Genomic DNA, 24,567 nt, shown 5'->3' with positions numbered 1-24,567 from the left:
AATCTGACCTCAGACACTTACTAGCTGTGTAACCCTAAGCAAGTAATTTTACCATACTTGCCTGAGTTTCCACATCTGTAAAACGACTAAAAGGTTCTGAAGAGTCGGACACGACTAAACAACATCTCTAGTGCTTTGCACAGTGCCTGACAGGTTGGGTACTAAATCAAGGTGACCCCATTTGTGGTTTTCTTGGCAAAGATCTTGGAGTGATTTGCCATTTCTTTCTTCAGCTCCTTTTACAGATGAGGAACTGAGGCAAACAGGGTGAAGTGACTTGCCACTAAGTGTCTGAGGCCAGATTTGAACTCATGAAGATGAGTCTTCCTGACCTCTATACCAGATGCTCTATCCACTGCACTATCTAGCTGCCTAAAACTGTACTATCTAGCTGCCTATTTACAGTTATCTCTGTCTCTGTCTCTGTGTCTCTCCTCCCTCCCTCCCCCCCGCCCCCCTCATTGCTGAATTCCCTATACCAGAATGAGCAAGGCTAGGGCGCATCCCTTGATTATAATATTATTGAATAAATTGATCAAGAATAAACGTTCCCTTTATGTGAAAAAACACAGAGAGTCAGAGAGAGAGAGAGAGAGAGAGAGAGAGAGAGAGAGAGAAAGAGATTGAGAGAGAGAGAGAGAGAGCTCTAAGATTATAAACGAGGTGCATTCTCTAATTGTGCCAGGCTCAAAGTCCCAGAGTGGCCACTCCTCTCTTCTTCTGCCCCGCCCCAGCCCACCCTGGCCCAGCTGTTGCATTCTCCACCGCCGACCAGAGGCGGCGCTCTAGGATCCCGACCCTCCAGGTCGCCTCTCTTGCTCTCTGGCCGCGCCTGCGCAATGCCTCGCCCGCAACGCGCAGCCGCAGTGCGCTGCTAGCTGGCAGGCCGGAGGAAGCCGAGAAAGGTGAGTTGTATTCCTTCAGAGCGACGCCGGCAGAGAAGGGAAGATGGTGCTGGACTTGGATCTGTTTCGCGTTGATAAAGGAGGAGATCCGGAGCTAGTCCGGGAAGCCCAAAAGAAGCGCTTCAAGGACCCAGGGCTGGTGGACCAGCTGGTGCGGGCGGACAGCGAGTGGCGACGATGTAAGTGACGGGCCACGCGCGGGAGACCCAGATCTCTCCTCCCTTCCCAGTCCTCGGACCTCCCTGACCCCGACCTCACCCCGGGCCCTTCGCGCCCTGCCTGGGGCAAGCTGGGAAGGGATCCTCTCAATGCTCCACTCTTTAGCCAGCTCCCCAGCCCACGCGCACCCAGCTGGTAGCCCCTCGGGGCCAGCCCAGAGCCCGCTGACCGGGGTGGGGGCGGGGGGGAGAGAGAAAATCGCGTGGCGCATGCGTGTGGAGAGCAAGCTGTCAGTCTTCCTGCCAGATAGGGAGCCAGGGATGGGGGGTGGTGTCCGGAATTCTCAAGGGCCCCTCCCTCTGAACCCCGAAGCTCTTAGGTTAGAAGACCCCCTCCCGTTGGAAGAGATAAAAGACAAAATCCCAACCGCGTGCAGGTCTCTTAAGTTTTTACCAAATACCTATAAAGCTAATGCAAGGTAACCTTGGAGGGAACGGCTTTTACCGCTGGTGTGGCCAGGAATGGCCACATACACCCTGGGATCGTCACCTTTTGTATAGCAAGGAAGGAACGGGGGTAGGACTGGAATACCACGATGACCCAGGACCTTGCCATTTTAGGGACGCAAAGTTCCTTCTGCATCAGATGGGGACTCGGGAGAGTTAAGGATGGTCAATCCTAGATTTACTGCCGAGGCCCTTTGCTGATATGGAGGAGGGCAGAAGCTTGTTGGAAATGATTTTTGGCAAAAATGGGCGTAGAAATCAAATCGCTCCCTAGTTGCTGATGTCTAAGAAACACTGGGGCAAGGCAGGGCATCCATCCTCTGCTGTCAAAGTGGATCACTATTTGGCAGGATGCTGCTGCAGTTCTTGTGATTCATGTCATCTGATGCAATACACTGGCAACCAGCTGGGAGACCGGTTCCTAACGATGCTGCTGCAAATGCCCTGAAACCAGGGTTTGTCACTTTAAAGGTTTTGAGAAATTTATTTTCTTGGGTTCATGAAGACAGTGGTGCCAAGAGTTTCTTTTTAGCCTGGGTTTTTTCCTAATTCTCTTCAATAATGGTAGTTTGAAGGGACATATTATACCACAACTTGCCAGAAAATGATAACCAATATACTTTCCTGAAGTTCTGTATTACATTAGTCTTGCTGCCTTCTTTTCTTTCTTTGCTATTCTTTACTCATAAAAGATGACAGGACACAGCTACATTAGTGCTTAGAGAAAAACAAACAAAAAACTCAACAATCTCTAGTGAACATATTGGTACTTCTTAATATAGGATGTATTTTTCCCCAAAATCTGACATACAAAGCGAAATTGTAAACCTTTAAAAAAAGAGAAATTGTAACTAACAATCAGTATTGTTTTTCAGTGTATATTTATCCATTTTCTTGTCAAGAAATCTCATTTAGGGATATAGCACATATTAGAATTAGAGGCTACATATTCTTGGTAAGCGTTCTTGGGCTTAGGAAACTCTTAGTGAGGAATCTCCCTCTGCCAGTGAAAATCAGGAGCTATTATGCAACTTCTGATCTTACTGAGCTACCTGTAAATTACTCTGAGGGTGACAGTCTACAAACTTCAGAGTGAACTCCCGGAGCTCCACTTAATGGCTGTATTTTGGGCCCTCCCTGTCTATGGTAACTGTTTCTCTTTGGAACAGCAAACCCTGAGGGTCTTCCCCTCCCAGTTTGATTTTTTTTCCTAATTAAAGGGGCCATCCCTCCACTCACTTCTTAAAGAGGCCTATTCACTGAATGGGCATTACCTTACTCTAGGTAAATACATGAAAAGGCCTGAATCTAAAAGGTCCAGGGTCTCCCATTGCATCTGGGGTAATCTCCAGTCATCCTGATAAATATCAGGTCACTGGATCCAGATGGCTCTGAAGGAGAAAGTGAGGCTGGTGACCTTGCACAGCCCTCTCTCACTCAAATCAAAGTCAACTGCAAGTCCTGTCATCATTTCCCTGATGTTATGGTCTTCTGGGAAAATGAAGGACAAATGCAACGACTTTCCTGTAGGGTAAGATAGATTTCTATACTCAGTTGGGTGTGTATGTTATTCCCTCTTTGAGGCAATTCTGACAAGAGTAAGATTCACTCACCCTCTCTCACCTCCACCCTCTTCTCCTCCACTGTAAGTTTTTTCTTGCCTCTTTTATGTAAGATAATTTACCCCATTCTACCTCTCCCTTTCTCTTTCTCCCAGTATGTTCCTCTCTCACCCCTTAATTTTATTTTTTAGATACCATCCCTTCATATTTAAATCACACCTGTAAAAGCAGTTCTTTTTAATACAGCTATTGATCTTCTGGGGCAGCTTCAAATCCAGCCTCAGACACTTACTAGCAGTGTGACCCTAGGCAAGTCACTTAACCCTGTTTGTCTCAGTTCCTCATCTGTACAATGAGCTGGAGAAAGAAATGGCAAACTGTTCCATCGTCTTTTTTTGAGACAACAGTAAACAATACCAATTTAATGAGTATATCATATGTTTTTAATAGTTTATATATCTAAGGTTTACAAAACACATTCCTCACAACATTCCTGTGAAATAGGTTAGTGTAAGTATTAATATTATTCTTATTTTACACATGAAGAAATTGAAATACATAAAGATTGGCTTAAGGTTAAGCAGCTGGTAATTGTCATAGGTTGAACTCGGACAAGGAAAGGGTTGGCCTAGATCAGGGGTGGGGAACTTGCAGCCCTGAGAGTGTGAAGGATGGTTTAGAGGAGAGAGGAGAGGCTGTTGAAGTGATCTACATGGTGATAATGAGGACTTACACTCAGATGTGGCAGTAGAAGAAGAAAGGTATGGATTTACAAGAGCTCTAAGGAGGTTAGGACAGGACTTGGTAAACTGGTAGAATGAGAAGTAAAGAAGAAATGTCAAAGAGAGATCCCTACAGTGTTGTTTTACTTTTTGGGGGAGGCTGGTGGTAGAATTTGACTTCACTGTTCTAGGAAACTTCTGATAAGGAAACCCCCTCTCTCAATGCAGATCAATAGCCCCTCTGAAACAGTCTTAGAGAGTTGTTTGTAGCACTGGGGAATTAAGCCACTTTGCCCAATCACCCAGTCCCTACGTGTCTGAAGCAGGACTGAATCCAAGTTTTCTACCCACTACACGATGCTGCCTCTCAATCCCTGTAGTGTTTTTTCTTCCTTTTTTTTTTTTTTTTTTGAGACAATGGGGTTAAGTGACTGCAGGGTCACATAGCTAGTTAGTGTCTAATACCAGATTTGAATACCAGGTCCTCTTAATTCTAGGGCTGATGCGCTATCCACTGTGCCACCTAGCTGATCCCAATTCCTGTGGTTTTGACCCCACTCCCAAATCCCCTGATTTCTCATTATAGCCAGGAAACTGTATTTGGAACATGGGCCTTCTGGTTTGCTACCAGAAACAAAAATTCCATTCTCCTCAGAAAGTGACTTTTCTCATACATAACATTTTTTCAGATAAACATTTCGTCTTTAAACATTTTTGTTTTTCTACTTTGGACTTTAATGAAAGGTTTCCAAGATCAGAACTGTGGCTGAGAAGGAAATTTCCTTTATGAAGTCTACTCATCCCTTCAGATTGATTTAATCCTGAATCCTTCATTCCTAGGCAGATTTCGGGCAGACAACTTAAACAAGCTGAAGAACTTATGCAGCAGGACAATTGGAGAGAAAATGAAGGTAAGGAAGCTATGATATGATAAAGACGGGAATGAAATGTTTAGCACAGGTACTGGATTCAGTCCATCACATTAACTGCCATGAGACCGATATGTCAAGTGTCTGCCCTATTTCTTATTTAGTGACAATGGGATGTTGAATTTCTTACTTCTCACTTGCATAGAAATTATAAAGATTAGTGAGTAGAGCACTGGCCCTGGAGTCAGGAAGACCTGAGTTCAAATTTGGCCTCAGACACCTGATACATGTACTAGCTGTGTGACCTTAGGCAAGTCACTTAACCCCAATTGCCCTGCCAAAAAAAAAAGAAATTATAAAGATTTACAGCTAGAAGCAATCTTCAGACTGGTGCTTGGAGAATCCATGATTTAGTCAATAAAGGATATTCCTTTCATTAGCATAGATGGCAGACCCTCCATACTTTTCATCATAGAGGATCCTCTCGATATTTTGGAGATCTTCCTTTTGTTTTCTTTACTACCTCAAGTAAAATCTTGCTAGAACTATGCCCAAATCACTGGCTATATCCTTGTCCTGTTCTTAAAAGTTATGCTGAGAAGTAGATTCCCCTCTAACTTTTTCCATGCGTAGCAGTCACAGTGCCTGGCACATGAAAACCTTTAATAAATGTTTATTAATAGAGGAAAAAGTCCCTTCTGGTGCATTTTAGGCTTATTTCCTCTTGTTCTTTCTTTGGTCTTACAGCAGCCATTTCCAGATAATGCATTCTCCTAAATGAACCCTCTCTTGTAACAAAGAAAAGCAATTAAGCAAGGCTAATGAATACATTAACAGAGTGTGTAACATTCCATACCCATAGTCCCTCGCATCTCTACCAGATGGGAGGGCATACTTCCTCATTTCTCATCTCTGGATTGGTAATTACAGTTACTTAGCTTATTGTAAAGCAGTAATCATTAAAACTATTTTGTATCGGTTAAAAAAATAGAAGAGTAGATGAGAGGAAAAGACTAAAAAAAGAGTCCTAAATTACTGAACCCAGTAACACAGCGTTTGATAAATCCAACAACGTAAAACCTCTTGGGGAAGAACATCCTGTTTGATAAGAACTGCTAGAAAGTCTGGAAAGAGGTTTGGCAGAAATTAGGTTTAGACCAACATCTTTTTACCATATCCTCAAAAGAGATACATTACCTGAATATAAAAAACATCATGCCATAAAAAAAAAATTTAGGAGATTAGATGGTACCTTTGCAACTGTGACAGAGAGAGAATTATTTTTGTCCATAAATTTTTTGTGGAGACTGTTTTTACATCATCTGCATTTCCTAATGATCTCTCCTAGCCATTGCATATTACAAAAATGTTTTTTTAAAAATACAGCAAAACTAATCACCCCATAGAAAAAGTCTGATGTTCTGTGTAATGCTCTGCACCCATAGTACCCCACCTCTGCAAAGATGGTGAGGAGGTACCTTCTCTTTGCGGAGAGGGGGCACAAACTTGATCATTGTGATTTCACAGCGTTAATTTTTTTTTAATAGTCTCTATTTTTTAATTTTTATTATTAAGGGGGAAGGCAGGGCAATTGGGGTTAAGTGACTTGCCCAAGGTCACACAGCTAGTAAATGTGTCAGGTGTCTGAGGCCGTATTTGAACCTAGGTCCTCCTGACTCCAGGGCCAGTGCTCTACTCACTGCGCCACCTAGCTGCCCCTGCGTTAATTTTTTATTGTTTTGTTGTTATCATTCTTCCCATTTATGTTCCATTGTCCCGAGAGAACATGTACAATGGCTTTAACGATGTCAAGAACAAAAAAATGGAACTGAATGCTGCATGATTATAATGACCGAGCTTAGCCCGAGAAGAGTTGAGAAAATGCACTTCCTTCCCTTTGTTTCGTATGTGGAAAACTATGGGTGTGGAGTATGCCGTATAATGTCAGCCACAGGTGGTGGTGGTTTGTTTTGCTGGGGTTTTTTTTCCTCTTTTGATCTTTGTTATAAGGCATGATTTGCTGGATAGGGAAGGAGGATTGATACATTCAAAGTCAAATGCGATATAAAAACAGAAAACCAACAAAAATAAGATAACATGTAAAAAGTGCTCAGGTTGGGCTCTGTTTCACTCTTTTCATTTTCAGTGTTGTGGTCATTGTTACATTGTCTTCCTGGTTCTACCTACTGAACTGCATCTGGACAAGTTTCCCAAAGGTCCTGAGCCTCATACTTGTATATCCTTAGGGGCAGTAATATCCCATCACATTCCACAATTTGTTCAGCTAGTCTGTTTCCCCTTGTTCTTTCATCAGCAAAATGATCCCTCTTCCAAGAATCTTTCATGTACTCGAAAAAAAATTGTGGTTCAGCCTCTTTTTAGGTAAAATAATTCTAATACTACTTGCGTTGTGTGTGACCTAGGCTAGTTACTTAACCTCTGTTTGCCTCAATTTCTTTATTTTTAGGAGAGTTGAACTTGAAGGCCTCTTGATCATTTGGTGATTCTATAAACTTTCCATCCATTTGAAAATTCTTTTAATCACTTTTCTCTACTTTTAGATCATTCAGAAATCTCCGTCCTTCACATTGTGATTGGCTTTCATTTGGTCATTAAACATTTACTAAGTTCCTACTGTGTTCCAGACACTGTGCTAAGTGCTACAGATAGAAAATGAGGCAAAAGATAGTCCCTGCTCTAAAGAAAGTCACAGTGTCACGGGAGAGACAAAATGCAGACAAATGTGGGCAAACAAATTGTATACAGGATAAATAGAAAATAATTAACAGAGGGAAAGCACTAGAAGTAAGAAGGGTTCAAAAAGGCTTTGGGTAGAAGGTGGTATTTTAGTTTAAGATTTGAAGGAAGCCAGAAGGCAGAGATATAGAGAGAGTGCACAGGGGACAGCCAGAGAAAATGCTTGGAGCTGAGACATAGAGGATCTTGTTTGTGGGACAGCCAAGAGGCCAGCGTCATTAGATTGAAAAGTATGTGATGGGAATAAGGTGTGGGAGGGCCCAGTTATGCAGGGCTTTGAATGCCAAATAGCATTTTGTATTTGATCCTGGAGGTGATCAGGAGCCACTGGAATTTATTGAGCAGGGAGGTGACACGGTCAGACTTGCACTTTAGGAAAATGACTTTGGTGGCTGAATGGAGGGTGGATTAGATAGAGACATGAGGCTGGTAGACCCACCAGCAAACTTACAGTGCTTCATGGGTGAGGTGATCAGGGCTTGCACCTGTTAACCAGGGCAGCACACCAGGGTGGTGGTAGTGTCAGAGGAGAGAAGGGAGTGTGTTAGAGATAAGACAAAGGTGAAATTGACAGGCCTTGGCAAAAGTTTGATTGGGGGTGTAGGGGGTAAGAGATAGTGAGAAGTCCAGGAAGACCTAGGTTGTGAGCCTGAGGAACTGGGAGAATGGTGATACCCTTTACAATAATAGGGAAGGTAGGAAAGTGGGAGAATTTAAGGGAAATGATAATGAGTTCAGGTTTGGACATGTTGAGTTTAAGATGTCTTGTCTACTGGACATCCAGCTCAAGATGTCCAATAGATAGTTTTAAATAAGATGCAGTACAATGACCAGTGAAGACTACTGGAAAGTTTTTTTTTTAAAGTTTCAATAAATTACTCTTCTACTGGTAGCGTCGATAGTACGTTTTAATAAGACTATGTTGCACATTTGGCTAGTGACCTAACATGACCCTTAGATATCTATAGTCATGGAAATTACTTTCTCTGGGAATCTTGACTATGTTGCTGTGGAACTATTTGCATATTGTTTGCATCCTGGCTGAGCTCCCAGAGCTGTATTATTTCCCTTCTTCCCTCTCAGTCCCCCTTTTCCCGCATGCCCTCTCTGGATATACACAAACATTGCCAGTCGTTCTCCAATGCAAGGAAATGAAAATGTGTGTTCCCATTTTGATAAAACAGTCTTACACTTGGCTTCATTGCCAGCTCCATAGTATGGCAGGACAATTTTCTAGACTCCTTTGTAAGCTGGCTTCTATTCAGAAAATTCTTCCATAACCTCTATAGTGGCAGGGGCACTGAAGGTGACCAACTGGGTGTCCTTCCTATCGTTGAGTTTTTTTCCATAGGCAACATTCATTTGTGACTTGATGTTGAGGCACTTTGGTTTTCTTCCACAGATATTCAACAGACATTGATTATGTCCCTTCTAGAGGTAGCTAATTGGGGACAGTGGATAGAGCACTAGATCTGGAATCAGAGAGACCTGAGTTCAAATCCAGCATCAGACACTTAGTAGTTTTGTGACCCTGAGCAAGTCACTTAACCTCTGTCTGCTGCAGTTTCCTCAACTGTAAGATGGAGATTGTAACAGCATTTACCTCACAGGAAATGAGATAATATTTGTAAAAAGCACTTAGCTAGGCACATAAGTGCTCAAGGAATTTATATTTTACTGGATACTTTCCTTGCTTCCATTAAGTGTTTGTTGTGCCCTTTTATCAAGGTCGTATTGGATGACCATCCTTTCCTTTTGAGGAGCTGAACATCTCACCCAATTTGTACATATAGAATATAACGAAGGCGATGTTGAAAGAATAGTGTCTGCTCGTTACCAGTTATTTCTGTTTGTAAGAGCAAGTCACACGTATAGGGCAATAGAATTTAGAACTAAAAAGCCTCTGGAGATCATTGAGTCCATTTCCCCCACTTTAGAGATGAAATTCAAGCTCTCAGAAAAGAGGTCACTTGCCCAAGTTTCTCTAAGTAGTCCATAGCAGTACCCAGATTCCAATCCAGTGCTCTATTCAAGTCGACATAGTGCTCTGCTGGGACTAAAGAGGGTGATTTGGCCAGTTACCTTGAAAAATAGCCCTTCTTGGAAAGGAACTTGTAACTCCCAATTTTCACCAAATGAATTTCTCAGTTTGCTGGGGTTTTTTTCCCCTTTCTGTCTCCTTTATCAGAGGCAGTCTGATGTAATAAATGGGGAGGGCGACCCTTGGAGTGGAGAAGACCTACCTGTAAGTTCTTCATCTGACACTGGTTATGGGGCCACAGATAAGTCATTTAACCTCTCAGGGCTCCAGGCAACTCTCCATGACTCTAAGTTGCAAATAAGTTGCCAGTCAGCATCACTAGAGATGTTTCCAAAGTGAGAGTTCCCCAGATATATGAAATCACAGGTGCAGGCCAAAAGTAATTCCCAAGTTCCCCCGTACTATTTGTCTCCCATTCTTAATGTTTGGATTAAGTGAAGAAAATGTGATGTGAATTGGGGTGGGGGGGGAGAGTTGTGGGTTTTTCTTTTTGTTTTTTGACAGCCTTACTTAGGCAAGGAATATTTATTTGAAAGGCACTCGGATGAGAGTGTTTTGGGTTTTTTGGGGGGTTTTTTTTTGATAGTAGGGTTGAGATAAGAAAACTCTTCCAGAAGACTCAAAACATTTGCAGGTGAATGGCAACTTTGGGAATAATGAATTCCAAGATAATAGCAAAGAGCCTGATTTCCCAATCCTACTACTTACTGATGGGTTATTTAAATTTGGGCAAAGCACAATGGTTCCAGTTTTGTTTGTTTTTAAATCAGTTATATCGTTTATACCCTATCCATATCTTATCCTGTACTATTCTTTTTCTGTATCTGTCTTCTTCCATATCTTTCCTTTAATCCTCCATAAAGAATCAAACCAGTGCTTTAGAAATCTTCTAGTTATTTTAATGTTTAATAGTGACCATTCCCTTACCCTCAAGTTAGCTGGGCTGCTTCCTTTTCAGGAATATGCACATCCTTTATGTGGTCTTTAAAAAAATTTTGTTATTTTTTTGTAAACATCAATGTCACTTCCTAATGACTACCATCCTCACTTCCAAAAGAACCCTCTCTTCTTTTTCCCCCACTTAATAACATTTTTTTTCCAATTACATGTAAAAATATTTAACATTCACTTTTATTTTTTTTCCCTTCTTGGGTCAGTTCCCCTCCCCACCAGACAGCAAGCAATCTGATATAGCCTATACATGTACAGTCATATTAAACATTTCCACATTAATCGTGCTATGAAAGAAGAATCAGAACAAAAGGGAAGAACCACGAGAAGAGGGGGGGTGGGGGGAGAGAGAAGATGCTTCCGTCTGCATTGAGACTCCATAGTTTTTTTCTCTGGATGTGGAGAGTATTTGCCTTCATGAGTCTTTTGAAATTGTCTTGGATCATCGTATTGCTCAGAAGAGCTAAGTCTATCAAAGTTGCTCGTTTCACAATATTGCAGTTACTGTGTGCAATGAAGAACCCTCTCTTCTAACAGACTATGGTTAAGCAAAACCAATCCACACACTGGGCATGTTGGAAAGTATATGCTTCATTTTGCACATATGGTCTCATACCTCTCTAACAAGAAGTGGGAGGCACACTTCTCTGTTCGTACACTGCATTCATCAGAGTTCTGTTCTTTCAGTGTGCTTTTCTCTGATCTTATTGTGATTATCATATGAATCGTTCTCCTGGTTGTATTCATTTCACCGTACATCAGTTCATCCAAGACTTCCCAAGATTCTCAGAATTCTTCATATTTGTCATTTCTTACAGTGCAGTAATGTTCCCTACATTTAAATGCCACCGTTTGTTCAACTCTTCCCCATTTATCAGGCACTTCCGTGCCAGCCCTTTGCTACCACAAAAAGGGCTGCTATCAGTATTTTTGTCTCTCTGGGACCTTTCCCTCTGTCTCTGACCTACTTGAGGTTTGATGACTTCTTTTATACTACTTCTTCATGTTTTTCCATATTCCAAGAACACTGAAAAAATAATTAAGGTTAGTAAAAATTTGTTGAACTTCTTCAAAATTATTTTAAATGAAAGTGTGTATTAGGTGTACATTTATAGAACTATGTTGGAGTTTTCCTCTGTCTTTATAGTGTTGGGTTTCTTTCTCTCTGCAGAAAAAAGAGCCTGTGGGGGATAATGAATCCTTACCAGAGAGTGTGTTGAACCTTGATGACCTAACTGCAGACACGTTAACGGTATGTTAGACTTTCTCTTTTTCTGTCGCAGCATGGCTGGTTTGGGTTTTCTGTCCTTTTTTCCTGTTACCTTATTCTGAAATTGCAGGTATATGCACTCAATTCTACTGTCCTTACTTTCTTCAACTCTTTGAACTTGTGCAGTTAGCAAAATAAAAGCCTAAACATATACCACTCCCTTGCTGTCCCCTGTATTCCAAAGTCTTCACTGCACATTAGTGACGGAAGCAGATGAAAAATAGATGCGGAGAGGGGAAATGTAGAGTAGATATTGTAGGGGAGAAGGATGCTGGGCAAATGTTTAGGGTTAAGTAATTTCATTTTACCCTCTTTATTTCCCCAGTGCAATCCAGTATTTTGAATTTGAATCAACAGATATATTTATTGTCTACCTGCTAGCATTGTACGAAGTGCTATGGGAGAGACAAAGTATCAGCACCTACTCGGGAAGCTTTCCTAGGAAAGCAATAAATATAAAAAACATTAGGGAACAATAAAAGATAATACCTATATTACTTAATTAGAACACTCAGGAATATCTTGCGGAGAATTCTCGTGAGGGATCTCATGTGCTATCCCATCAGAACTTCTCACAATATATAGAACAGGCAAGTGGACTGAAATTCACCTGTGCCTTAGGCATTCCAGGGGAAAACAGAAATAGGATTATAAGGCAGGGATGTTTTACACATCTAATCCCTTTGTGAAATAATCCTCGATACTTTGAAAGCCCAGTTTTTGTTTTTGTTTTTTTAATGGCATTCTGAGACACTGTCTTTTGGTGCATTCACATAGTGGGGAATCAGATCACTTGAGTCTGTCCTTAGCCCTGACCTGTCTTAGAGTAACCTGGACTGGCCTGGGTTTCTTGATGTGTAGAGCCTGAAAGTGACACAGATAAAAAAAGTCCGACTCCTTATTGACGAAGCCATCATCAAGTGTGATGCTGAGAGGATACGACTGGAAGCAGAGCGATTGGAAAGTCTCCGAGAAATTGGGAACCTCCTCCATCCCTCTGTGCCCATCAGCAATGACGAGGTAAGCAGCAGTAACCGCAATAGGAAAGCATCTCACATTGCTGTCTCTGTTCATGGGGGAAGAGCTGTGAAACACATTGGCACTGGGTCACAAGCAGGCTCTTTGTGTCTTCCTTCTGCCCACCAGTTGGGAATTGAAGCAGTCAGATCCCTGCCTGATTAGGAAGTAGCAGAGGCAGCAGGTAGGAAGAGATGCTGGCACAGAAGTCTCTTCTAAATGGGGCTGCTCTCCCACACTGCTTGTTGCCCTGGGAAGCAGTGGGTTTGGTGGGAGGGGTCTGCTAAATCAACCTAACCCCCTCACCCACACCCAACTGAGAAGAGGCAGGTTGAAGGGAAATCTGCATGATAAAAGTTTCCTGTGGAGCTGGAGCTTCCAGAGCACAAAGCAGCTCTGAGCTCAGTCTTTGTTCCATGACACCCCAGCCGTGGCAAGGCCCATCTGTGCCTCTTTCATTCATTCTCTGTTGAGCATTAAACTCTCTGAGGCCTGGTGTGCAAGAGGCTGCAGAGCTGAGACAGGCAGTCGGGGTCAGGGCCCTGAACCCGCCCTTACTATGGCCTCTGGACCAATGAGAGCCAGGAAAAAGAGATTGCATTCTCACCAGTACTCCAGGCAGTACTGATTGTCAGGAGAAGGGGCAGAGTCATTTAAAAGGGTAAAAGCAAAAAAGAGTACTACAGGTCTCCTGAAAAATCCTGATCTCATTCATCATGTCTCTAGTCTCCTGGACTTTCCAAACTAGCATTTATGCTTTGAATAAAGCTTCCGGCAGTGTCTCTTCTCTAGGCTCTGTTTACAGTGAACAAAGCTCAGTTGTGGGTTAGCTAGGGGCTTTCTTTACAAAACTGTTTGCTCTTAGAGTAGGAGTTAGACAAAGCTCAGTTGTGAGAGAGCTAGGAGCCTTCTTCACAAAAGTGTTCCCTCTTAGTGTAGGCATCAGATAGAAGGTGATTACAGAATGAAGACTCCTTGTTCTCTCTCCTGACTCTCTTTACTCAGGATGCTGACAACAAAGTAGAGAGGATTTGGGGTGATTGTACTGTGAGAAAGAAGTATTCTCATGTGGACCTGGTGGTGATGGTGGACGGCTTTGAAGGTGAAAAAGGAGCAGTGGTGGCTGGGAGCCGAGGCTACTTCCTGAAGGTGAGTTGGGAACTAGTGTCCATAGAGCAATCTGGCCTTCTAGAGAGAGCCATTTTTGTTGTATCATCTCTATAAAATAGTGGTATCATATTCAAATATTTTCCACTCAGATGGGCAGTGAGAGATTTGGGGCAGAGTCAGAGGTCAGCAGTGACGTGGAAAAGGTAACAAGAGCATAATAAACCCCAGTCTAGGGTTGAGTCCGTCTACTCATTGTCTAGCCAGGAAAGCAGTTATTTCTAATAGTGGGACCAAAGAATGTTTTCTAGGCATGAGTGTCCCCCGAAGCCACTTCCAAAGGGGGCCTCTTCTGGAAAACCAAAGGTCATGGCTTCCCCACCAAGCAGCTGGGGAAAGGTCACCACTTTGTCTCATGTCTGCTACCCACATGTCCCTTGGGAGTGATGCTTGCTCTCAACTGGGTTAGTTTATAGAGCTGTCCAAGAGGGAGGAGGTTGGGGCTTTGAATTTCTTTAAATTGGCTAGTCCCCAAAAAAAAAACTGTCGGGAGAAACTATTCTAGACTTAGTTCTTTTTCACTTCTGAAAAGCATCCATGGAAATCCTCTCATCTCTCTCTAATTATCCCTAAGCATTTATCATTAGTAATGAGAGTTCCTCTCCCCAGCCAGAATTACTGCTGAAAGAGAGCCCAGTGAAAGGGAAGTGCAGTGTTTTAAGAAATAAGCTGGAGGAGACCTTGCTCTGAGTTCTGTTTTAAAAGCACAGTTACATTTAGTCTGGTTGCTTCTGCCCCAGTGTTCTTTTTGGCCCCAGAGAGCAGAACCAGAGATAATGAGTGGAAATTACAAGGGTGCAGATTTAGATTTGATGTAAGGAAAAACCTTCTAACAGAACTGTCCCAGAGTGGAACCAGCTGCTTCCAGGTAGTGAATTAGGCTGAGGCTTGACAACCACTCTGGAGTGTTTTATAGTTGTGAGATACTTTTCAAGTATAGGATAGACTAGATGGCCCCCCCGAGTTCCTACCAGATTTCAAAGTTTGTGCTTTTCCTCTAAGGCATTTTATTTGGTGGCACATGGGGACAAATAGCAATAGAGAACAGCTACCTGGATTTGTTGCTTACACTTCAGAAGTTTTCTTGGCTTCTTCAGTATGGCTGGTTTTGCTAGGTTTTGTCACCCAAACTGCTTCTGGTTTAATTCTGGCAGGTGGCTTAACTCTTCGAGAATCAATAACTCTTTATTCCTACAGGGAGTCCTCGTGTTCTTGGAACAGGCCCTTATCCAGCTTGCCCTTCGAACCCTTTCTAGCAGGGGCTACACCCCCATCTATACCCCTTTCTTCATGAGAAAAGAGGTGATGCAGGAGGTGGCACAGCTCAGCCAGTTTGACGAGGAGCTGTACAAGGTGCGTATCATAGGCCCAGACAGGCAATCTCTGTATAAGGAAGGCAAACCTGGCTGCAGTAGGAGGGAAAGACCAAGGGGCAGGAGATGTTTTAGGGGGCCATAAAAGTCGTCCAGCAGGGTAGGAAGAGAAGGAAAAGAGATTACAGCACTTGATATCTGATAGGAGCTCCTTATCCCTTCTTAGTCTTCCCTTGTTCTGCGTGCTTTGGAGGAGGAATCCCTGCAGTTCCAGCCCAGAGGATTGCCTTTTGAATGAGTCCTTCCCCTTGTTTCATTCACCTGAGCCATCTTGTATCAGGTTTCCAGCTAACCTTAGTTTTCTTTCTCATCTCTTAGCCAGCAGCAGCAGGAGAGGGGCAAGGGATGGGGGCTCCCTCGGTGTAGTGAAATATAAAGAGGGCTGCATTTGGAGTCAGAGTGCCTTGGTTCAGTCAGCTCTGCTCTACTGTGGCACCTTGGGCCAGTCCTTTAGCCACTCGAGGTCTCATTTTCGTCATCTGTAAAGTGAGGAGATAGGTCTAGAAGATGACTTCTGATACCCCTTCCAGTTCTAAAATCTGATCTGTGATCCTCACAGGTGATTGGCAAAGGCAGTGAAAAATCTGATGATAATTCCTATGATGAGAAATACCTGATCGCCACCTCAGAGCAGCCAATTGCTGCCCTACACCGTGATGAGTGGCTTCGGCCAGAGGACTTGCCCATCAAGTATGCTGGCTTTTCTACCTGCTTCCGCCAGGAGGTGGGCTCCCATGGTCGCGACACCCGTGGCATCTTTCGAGTTCACCAGTTTGAGAAGGTGAGTCAGGGTAAGGAGGAGAAATTGCTCTCCATCCAGGGTGGCTCAAGGAAATAGCTGATCTGATAAGTGGGTCAGCTGAGGTCCCATTGGACCAAGTCTCATCTCTCATGCTCCTGCCTGAAAAGTGCCTCTCCTTATTCATAACCTTCTAGGGAGAGAAAAACTTCTCAGGAAATGGCTCTTGCTCTATATCCATCTCTCCCATTGACCTTGCTAGTTTGGGGATTATTTTTGGTGGAAAACTCAAAGGAGAAGAGTTCTGGTATCAGTAGCATAATACATTAGGGGAAAGGGTGCTAGACTTTTGGTCAAGAGAGGCCCGAATTTGTCTTGCCTCTGACACTTGTGTAGCTGTGGACAAGTCACTGCCCCTGAGAGCCTGTTTTCTTCTCTGTAAATGGAGCTCATGATACCTACAGTGCCTACTTCACAGAGTTGTTGAGAGGCTCATAGGAGATATAGCACCTTAAAGTGTTACAGCACTTGATATCTGATAGGAGCTCCTTATCCATTCTTAGTCTTCCCTTGTTCTGTGTGCTTTGGAGGAGGAATCCCTGCAGTTCCAGCCCAGAGGATCACCTTTTGAATGAGTCCTTCCCCTTGTCTCATTCACCTGAGCCATCCATCAGTAGTACTGAGGAGCTCTGACTTTGTGCTCCGTGGGCCCCAGCCTTCTTCTTCACTGATGGCCATCTCTAGCTGCCATGGCTCCCACTGGCACTGGGGTGGCAGGTCAGCAACAAAAGAGCAGGAGAATTAAATTCCCTCCCCGGTCCCTACTCCTGATCCCCCAGATCCCTCAGTCAACTCATCCTAGCCCCTAACCCTGCATCTTTGCCACCTTTTCCTTGGCTCACTTTCTAGATCGAGCAGTTTGTCTATGCATCACCTCATGACAACAAATCATGGGAAATGTTTGACGAGATGATCAACACCGCAGAGGAATTCTACCAGGCCTTGGGCATTCCTTATCACATTGTGAATATTGTCTCAGGTATGAGACCCAGCAGCGGCTGCCCGCTGTCTTCTCTCTTCCTCTTCACTATACCCCATAAACATCTTCACCATTTGGGCCGCTTCACAGAGACAAAAAACAGCCCTGCTAATTGGTTACATTGATTAAATTATTATAATTCCATTTATAAACTGAAATTAAAATATGGTGTTCTTCTCACTCTGCTCCAGAGTTAGCATATAAATTTGACTGCCTTGGGAAAAGGGACATTTGGTGAGTTTCAGAAGCCTCCTTTCCCCCAGATAGAAGAGAATTCTGTGCTGTAGTTAATGGGAATGAGTTAAAGGGAAAATGGCTTCAGTCCAACTTCAGGGAGAGTAGTGAAAGGAAGTAGAGAATCGCGGAGTCTCGGTAAAGGTTTCTACAGCTGTCATGAATTTTCAAGGTTTTTCTTTATAGGCTCTTTGAACCATGCTGCCAGTAAGAAGCTGGACCTGGAGGCCTGGTTCCCTGGCTCAGGAGCCTTCCGTGAATTAGTGTCCTGCTCGAATTGCACAGACTATCAGGCCCGTCGGCTCCGCATCCGCTATGGACAGACTAAGAAGATGATGGATAAGGTAGGAGCCCTTTGGACAATCAGGAAGAAGCAGGCTCTGGGATGAGAATTAAGAATATAGTTCCTATCAACCTTAAGACTGCTGAGGGAGGCTCACGTTTTCTGTTCAGAGTCAAAGCAGCACACAGTGATCAGGTTTGGACTCTTAGCTGTCAGCCTAAATTTGGCCCTTCTCTACAGAATGTTACTAGCTTTGCTCTCTTTGGCTTAAGTGAAGGATAAGATGACTACTTCCTTGCACAGAACTTTTTGGAGATAGTTATTGGGTCTCAGAGAGACAGACTGGCAGTTGGGCTTTGAATGACACTGTGGGGACACCCTTCTTCCAGGTGGAATTTGTCCATATGCTCAATGCCACAATGTGTGCCACTACCCGGACCATCTGCGCCATCCTAGAAAACTACCAGACAGAGAAGGGTATCATTGTGCCTGAGAAGTTAAAGGAATTCATGCCACCAGGTAAGATCTCTTTCCCATATTCCTCTGTTTCTCTCCACTCAATTCACCCATACCTCTTTACTACACCCTCCTTATATCTCAAATCCCAGTTGGTCAGGACACACCTGTCCCCCTCCCCACCCTTGGTGTTCCCTTCTTCCCTTCATTCCTCCTTCCAGTGCCCCCCCCCAATATGCTCAAGAATTTTTTTACTTCACAGTATCTCAATACCTTGTCCTCTGAGCCTCCCAAAGAACATTGTCAAGGAAATGAAAAAAGCAAGAGAGAAATGTAAATATAGCTAATCCTAATTCAAAGGAGAGAGTAGAGAGATTGCGAGGTCTTTTTCCCTCAGAGGGTCCCCTTTGACTCAGTTTTTCCATGGCCTCACCGCCTCTTTCTCCCTAGCCAGTAGAAACCACTTGATTTTGTTCTTTTCCCTTCTAAGGTCTTCAAGAATTGATCCCCTTTGTGAAACCCGCCCCAATTGACCAGGAGCCATCCAAGAAACAAAAGAAACAGCATGAAGGTGGCAAAAAGAAAATGACGGCTGGAGATGCAGCCCTAGAAGGCCGGCTGCAGAACATGGAGGTCACTGATGCCTGAACTTAGCCTGCTCCCCTCCCCATTCTGTCATCTCTGCCAGTCGGGAACCCCAGGACCTTGCCCGGGGACAGTGGAACCAAGCACCCATCCATTGCCCTGCCCCATTCCGGCTCTGGAGCTAAAAGAGAACCAATCTGCTCTTACAGCGCACCTGCCTCTGCCTGGACATAGGATTTCATCTCTGATGACTGATAAAACATGTAATAAAGAATCTGTGGAAGGTCCAGTGCTTCCTCAGTCATCTTCACTGTACATATACACATATACATCTGACACTTCTCACTGTGATACCATCCTGTGCCTGCCTTTCTGCATCATTTGTCACTGGGTTTTCTGTTTCACAAAAATAACTGCCCTTTGGCCTAGAGTAGGGCTGTCTCTGGAGTGCCAAGCGTGGAAATTTCTAGCCAGGCCCTGGAGATATAACGGAGGGGGAGTGGGGCACACAGGGGGAGAATAGTGGGAGTGTTTAGAAAAGGCACAGGGAGAAAAGTAAAACTTTGGGGGATACAGATTTACTGGCCTAGAACATAGTGTTGTTTTAATGATGACTGCTGTTACTAAGGCAGGAAGGAAGAATTACATAGTCAATGATTAATTTGTAAAACTTCACAAGCCCCTTTGCTGCTGTAGTAGGGGTGGCAGATTAGTTACATATAAGGTGCTGCAAAGAGCTGGGGAGACAGAGGCAGAAGTGAAATCCATTGCCTTCAGTTGTACTAAGGGGAGGGTGGCAGGTGCTGATACAACACGTATGCACAGAAGCAAATGTAGTCAGCCAATAATTATTAAGTGTCTACTATGTACCATGCTAAGTGCTGGGAAAGTGTTTTGGAGTAGGGATAGGGAAGAAAAGAATATTGACAGGATGATCTGAAAAATTTCTTGTATAGAAGGGAGCTAAGAATTCCAAAGGGCAAGATAGGAGGAAGAGCATTCTTTGGGCGAGGGACATCCTATTCACAGACCAGGAGGTGGGAACCAAACTGTTACTTTTGGGGAACAGAAAGGCCCATTTAAGTATGAAGGAAAGTATGTCTGAAAAGATGGGCTGATCACATGGCAAGAACAAAGGATTGGAGTGCTGCACTGATACCCTCAAAATGATGAGAGAAGCTAAGGAAGGCCCCAACATTTGGGAGAACATGGACAAGAGTCACCCAAGAGGGGCAGCTGTGATTGGGGTGGGGGAGCTGTATCATTAGAAGGAGTTTCCTGATTAGTGAGATCATAGATCCAGGAAAGTATGGAGGATCTGAATGCCAGACAGATCCAGCCTTTAGGAATAGCAGTTTTAGCTATGTGAAGGACGGATTGGAAAGAAGAGAGTCTGTTGGAATTGCCCAGGTTAGAGGTGATGAAAACCTGAAGCAGGGTAGCAGTCCTTTGAGTGGTGAGACTAAGGATATAGAAGTGTTACAGAAGCTGATTCAACAAAACAGCAACTGATTGGATATGGTGGTGAGGGGAAGAGAAAAGTCAGATCAGAGTCAGGCACTGCTAAACGCTAAAGTACAAAGTAGAGAATACAAAAAAGGCCCTGTCCTCAAGGAGTTTACATTCTAATGGAGGAAGCTGAAAAACGAAGCAAGGGAGGAGAAAGTGTCCGTGAGAGGGAATGGTGGAGAAAGAAGTCCAGGGTCAAGAATGGAGCCAGTAGAGGAAGAAAGGAGTGAACTTGGTGGGTCTGGGTACCTTCTTAAAATGAAGGTTACAAGAAGAATTGACCAATGAGGAAGGGACTGTAGAGGCAGCACAATCTTCCAGGTTAAGAAGGTTGCCGGATCTCGATAAAGGTGTTATCTTCCAGGTTAAGAAGGCTGCCAGGGCATGATGGAGAGAGAAATCCAGAGAGTCAGGAGCAAAGTTGGGAGAGGACTGAAGGGAGCAGAGGATGACTCGTAAACCTGGGGAACTTGGATGGTGATGGCTTTGACAAAAATGGGGAAGAAGGAAGAAACCAATGGCTTGGCTTGTGGATGGAATGGAGGAGTTCCATCTTGAGTTGGCATGAGTTTGAAGTGCCTATTAGACATCTAGTGATGTCCAACACACAGATGAGAGATTGCTGTTCAGGAGAGGTATTCGAGCTGGGCATGTGTGCTTAAGAAGCTGCATAGGGGATGCTAATTGAACCTAACAAGGTCACTGAGAAAAAAGAGAGCCCTGAAGTATGCCATGATTGATGATTCAACAAAGGATATTCAAGTGTAATTGGAGGCAAGTAAAAGAAATAAATGGCATCAGGAAAACCATGAAGAAAGGGTTTTCAGGAGGGGGTAGTTAATTTCAGAAGCTACAGTGAGGTCAAAAAAGATGAGAAGTGGGGAAAGACCCTTATATGCAGTTCAGTGGTCACCTTGGAAAGAGCAGTTTGAATCGAGTGGTGAGGCTGAAAGCCAGATTGGAAGGGGTTGAAGAGTGAACGGGAACCGAGGTCAGGAGGCAACGAACGTAGGCAGGTACTTCTAGCCACGTTAGGCTGTGAAAGAGCCAACATGGGGGATGTTGGCCTGAAAGGCATCTCCTTTCCAGGTGTGTGTGGGGAAGGACAAAGAAAACCAGTGGGGAGCACCAACTGACCACAGCAGTCCAAAAGCACAAGCTATGGAGGGGAGGTTCTCACTTCTTTTTCTGGAGTTTCCAGCAGTATTTGACACAATCCAACTCCTCCTGGTTCACAGTGATATTCAGAGTCTATATTTACCCAATGCCTTTCATCCTAGGATCTATCTACAGACACTTTTCTTTAATAATACCTTATGAGGTCTTCTGACAACCCGAAATGCCAACCATTTATTATTTGTTTTATCCTTATGACATTCCCAAGAAGGTAGGAATAATGATACCTATTGCAGCCAGGGGGAAACTGAAGCATAAGAAGAGGGGGAGAATAATAGAATTTGAGGCACTTTAAGATGTGCATTGAGCTTGATACACACTTGATACACACTTCACAACCCTGCGAGATAGGTTACTACAGATGACTACACTGAGGCCCAGAGAAGGCTCACACAGCCATTAAGTGGCAGAGGCTGGATTCAAACCTCCACTGACCCCAAGTCCAGCGCTAATCCCACCCTACCCCCCCAACTCTTCCCCAGCACACCACACACTTCCCCCTAAACCATGCTGCCATCGACGTGGTCCTAGGTTGTCCTCTAGGTTTTGTGCCTCATGGCTAGGCCCATCGGTCTCTCTGGGGGGCTGCCCATTCTCCCTTCTCTCCGCTCTCTTTCTCAAGGAAAGCTACCCAGACCTCCCTCAGTCAGCTAGGAAGGAGCCCAGGGGTCTTACACATGCCTGCCTCTCGGCCGGAGGTTTGATCCTATTAATCATGCTGCTAGAAACCCTGGTCAAACTTGGGGCAAGTGAAAGGGCGACCGAGACACACATGGGTCGCCTTGATTGGCTGGTGCTGACGCGGGGACCTGGGCCTTTTGAGGCGGGTTGAGTGTGTGCCCGCCTTTGCTGGTGCTGATTGGCCCCTGTCACCCCGCTCGGGGATAGATAACAAAGCCAGCAGCCTGACAAAGGAAGGCTGCAAGCGGCGCCCATTTGTAATTCAAAAGGCCTTGGAATTCACATTCCTGCAGCCGCTCCTCTGGACCCAAAGAAAGGGCAGCTTAACAGGCTTTGATTTAAGAGACAGAGCCAGGCTCTTACTCTTCTCTGGGAGACTGGGTGCTGCTTTGCCCCACTCGCTCAGCCTCCTATTCATGGGGGGCTTTGAGTATCTATGTCATCTCTCTTCCCACTGCAGCCAATCATTGGGGCCACCGGCCCACCGAGATGTATTGTTTGATTTGGGAGAGCCCTCAAGAAGGCCTTGCCTTCAGCCTCTGCACCCACTTCCTTCGTTGGCCACCTTCCTGCCACCAGGAGGCACTTCTGAGTGCCAGACCCTGAGAGCCATGTGGGAGAGGAAGGGAGGGTAGGGGGTGGAGCACTCAGCTCTCAGCTCCTTAGGGGCTGGGCCCTGCTGCTAGCTCCCCCGCAGAGAGAAGGCCAGCCCTCCAATTTCTCACCCAACTCGTTCTAGGGAACTGGCTGCCTTTGAAGCCTGCACTCAACTTATCAGCTACTGCTTTGTGCCAGGAGGGCCTGGCCCCTTCTGTGTTGTGCTACTTAGAAGCAGGGCTCAAGAACCAACAGCCCCCACCCATCTCTAAAGCCTCTTGCCAAGGAAGAGGGGGAGATGGTTCCTGAGGTCTGAGAAGAAGTTTCTCAGCTAAGAAGAACCCAAGCCTGTGAAATACTCTGGTAGCAAGGGAACTTTCACTCTTTTCTCAAGTAGAGAAGAGAACCGTAGGATCATAGATTTAGAGTTGGAGAAAACCTTAGAAACATTGAATTCAACCCTGTCATTTTATAGACGTGGAAACTGAGTTGCCCCAGTCAGTGCTAATATGTAACAGCCTTAAGGGGTGAGCTGAAGATGAGGTTTCTCCTCTCTACTCCAGCCCCTGGGAATGGATCAGCTGGGGCTCATGGAAACCTTCTATACAATGGGCTGGTTCAGGAAGGCAGGGGAGCTGTAGAGAGGCTGCCCTGATCCTAAAAGTAGGCAGAATTAAGGTTAGGACCTTTTGGGAATGGACCCAGATCCCAAGTACTGAGGCTCCGCCCTGACAGCTCCCTCATCAGCCCTCAGCTCATTCTCTCATGCCTGGCACACTGTCAACCTCCCCATCACCAGGGGTTGGCCGACTTGGCACAACAAGCCCCGCAGGCCCAGTGAGGTGAATCATGGAGCACTGGGCCTCACACCAGCCTGAATTCCCACACCTTGGAAGTCAGAGTCCAAGATTCAAATCTGGGTGCTGGGAAAAGCAAGGAAGGACTGAAGGGCAGGGGCCCAACCTCCTTCCTTCTCTCTAGAGGAGAGGTGGGAAGACAAGCTAGAGGCTCCCTAAGATACACTCTGTTTCTCCAGCAGCAACTTGAAGGACTGAGCAAAGACGGAACCTTAAGTCTACTGGGGAGATAAGAAGTAAATGGAAACAAGGGTAACCACCCTGCACCGAGGGTGCAACCCCACTTGACTTCTAGAAACTGAGCCCCAGAGGATCTGAGACTTCCCCACTCCCTAGAGTCCCTCATGCTTTCCCTTCCCGGAGGCTTTTCCTGTCTCCTATGGGTGCTGGGAATGTTTCACTTACCCCCATCACCTCCCACTGAGGCCTGGGGGAGCCCTGGCTGAATTCCCAGGATGAGTCTGACAGGCAGAGTTGGGCTGGGCCCCAGAGAAATGTGCAGCTTGTTGGGGCCTGCTTGAGAGATGAGGAGTCTAGTCTGCCCCCCCAAGCCACCTCTGCTTCTGGGATCCCCCAGTGGTACACCTGGGCCCCAGCCCCACCTAGTCCCACACAAAGGCAGAGGCGCCCCACAACCTCCTCTTCAAGCAGATCCTGGGGAGATTGGTGTCACCTAGGCTGGTATTGCCCTTTTAAGAGCCTTCCTACTCTCACTTTGGAGGGGGGGGAGGACGTTGCTGCAGGCTGGCTCTTGTTGCAGAAACACTGAAAGGTCCAATTAGAAAGTATGGGACCAGGGGCTCCCGGCTGGTCAGTTTCCAGCATCCCTGCACCTAGGTCCTGAATCTCCTCATTGATCCAGAAGTGGGGTCCTGAGGTAAGGCTCAGAAGACCTTTGGTTCAGGGAATGATTGTCTTCAAGACTAGAAGTCCCTATCTGGAGTATTCTGATTGCTAGTTTTATAAGCCCTATGTGTTGAGGAAGACCTCTATGTATACAAGGTAAGGAAGGAATAGCTTCTTCCCCCACTCCCTCCTCCCTATCCAAACCTCCTCTTAGAAAAGATCAGACAAAAAAAAACCCAACCCAACCAAAAAACAAAGCTGCGCTG

General features: G+C 45.0%; 1 protein-coding gene across 1 annotated transcript; it reads left to right on the top strand.

Annotated features, from left to right (window-relative positions):
* Positions 1-824: 824 nt before the first annotated feature.
* On the top strand, positions 825-18,924 carry SARS1 (seryl-tRNA synthetase 1). Its single transcript, XM_036769182.1, has 11 exons — positions 825-1,084; positions 4,695-4,765; positions 11,644-11,724; positions 12,604-12,762; positions 13,765-13,908; positions 15,124-15,279; positions 15,859-16,080; positions 16,948-17,077; positions 17,498-17,655; positions 17,984-18,113; positions 18,541-18,924. The coding sequence occupies exons 1-11, from the start codon at positions 949-951 to the stop codon at positions 18,696-18,698; spliced, it is 1,545 nt and encodes a 514-aa protein (XP_036625077.1). The 5' UTR covers positions 825-948; the 3' UTR covers positions 18,699-18,924.
* Positions 18,925-24,567: the final 5,643 nt, after the last annotated feature.

The sequence above is a fragment of the Trichosurus vulpecula genome, chromosome 7 (genome assembly GCF_011100635.1).
Source record: "Trichosurus vulpecula isolate mTriVul1 chromosome 7, mTriVul1.pri, whole genome shotgun sequence".
In the NCBI taxonomy this organism is placed as follows: Eukaryota; Metazoa; Chordata; class Mammalia; order Diprotodontia; family Phalangeridae; genus Trichosurus; species Trichosurus vulpecula.
The sequence above is the reverse complement of the archived record's forward strand: the minus strand, read 5'-3'. Positions and strand labels throughout refer to the sequence as shown.

Coding starts and splice junctions, on each gene's coding strand:
- SARS1 (XM_036769182.1), top strand. CDS start 949: ATGGTGCTGGACTTGGATCTGTTTCGCGTTGATAAAGGAGGAGATCCG. Junction 4,766..11,643: donor CAATTGGAGAGAAAATGAAG/GTAAGGAAGCTA, acceptor TTCTCTCTGCAG/AAAAAAGAGCCTGTGGGGGA. Junction 15,280..15,858: donor TTGACGAGGAGCTGTACAAG/GTGCGTATCATA, acceptor TGATCCTCACAG/GTGATTGGCAAAGGCAGTGA.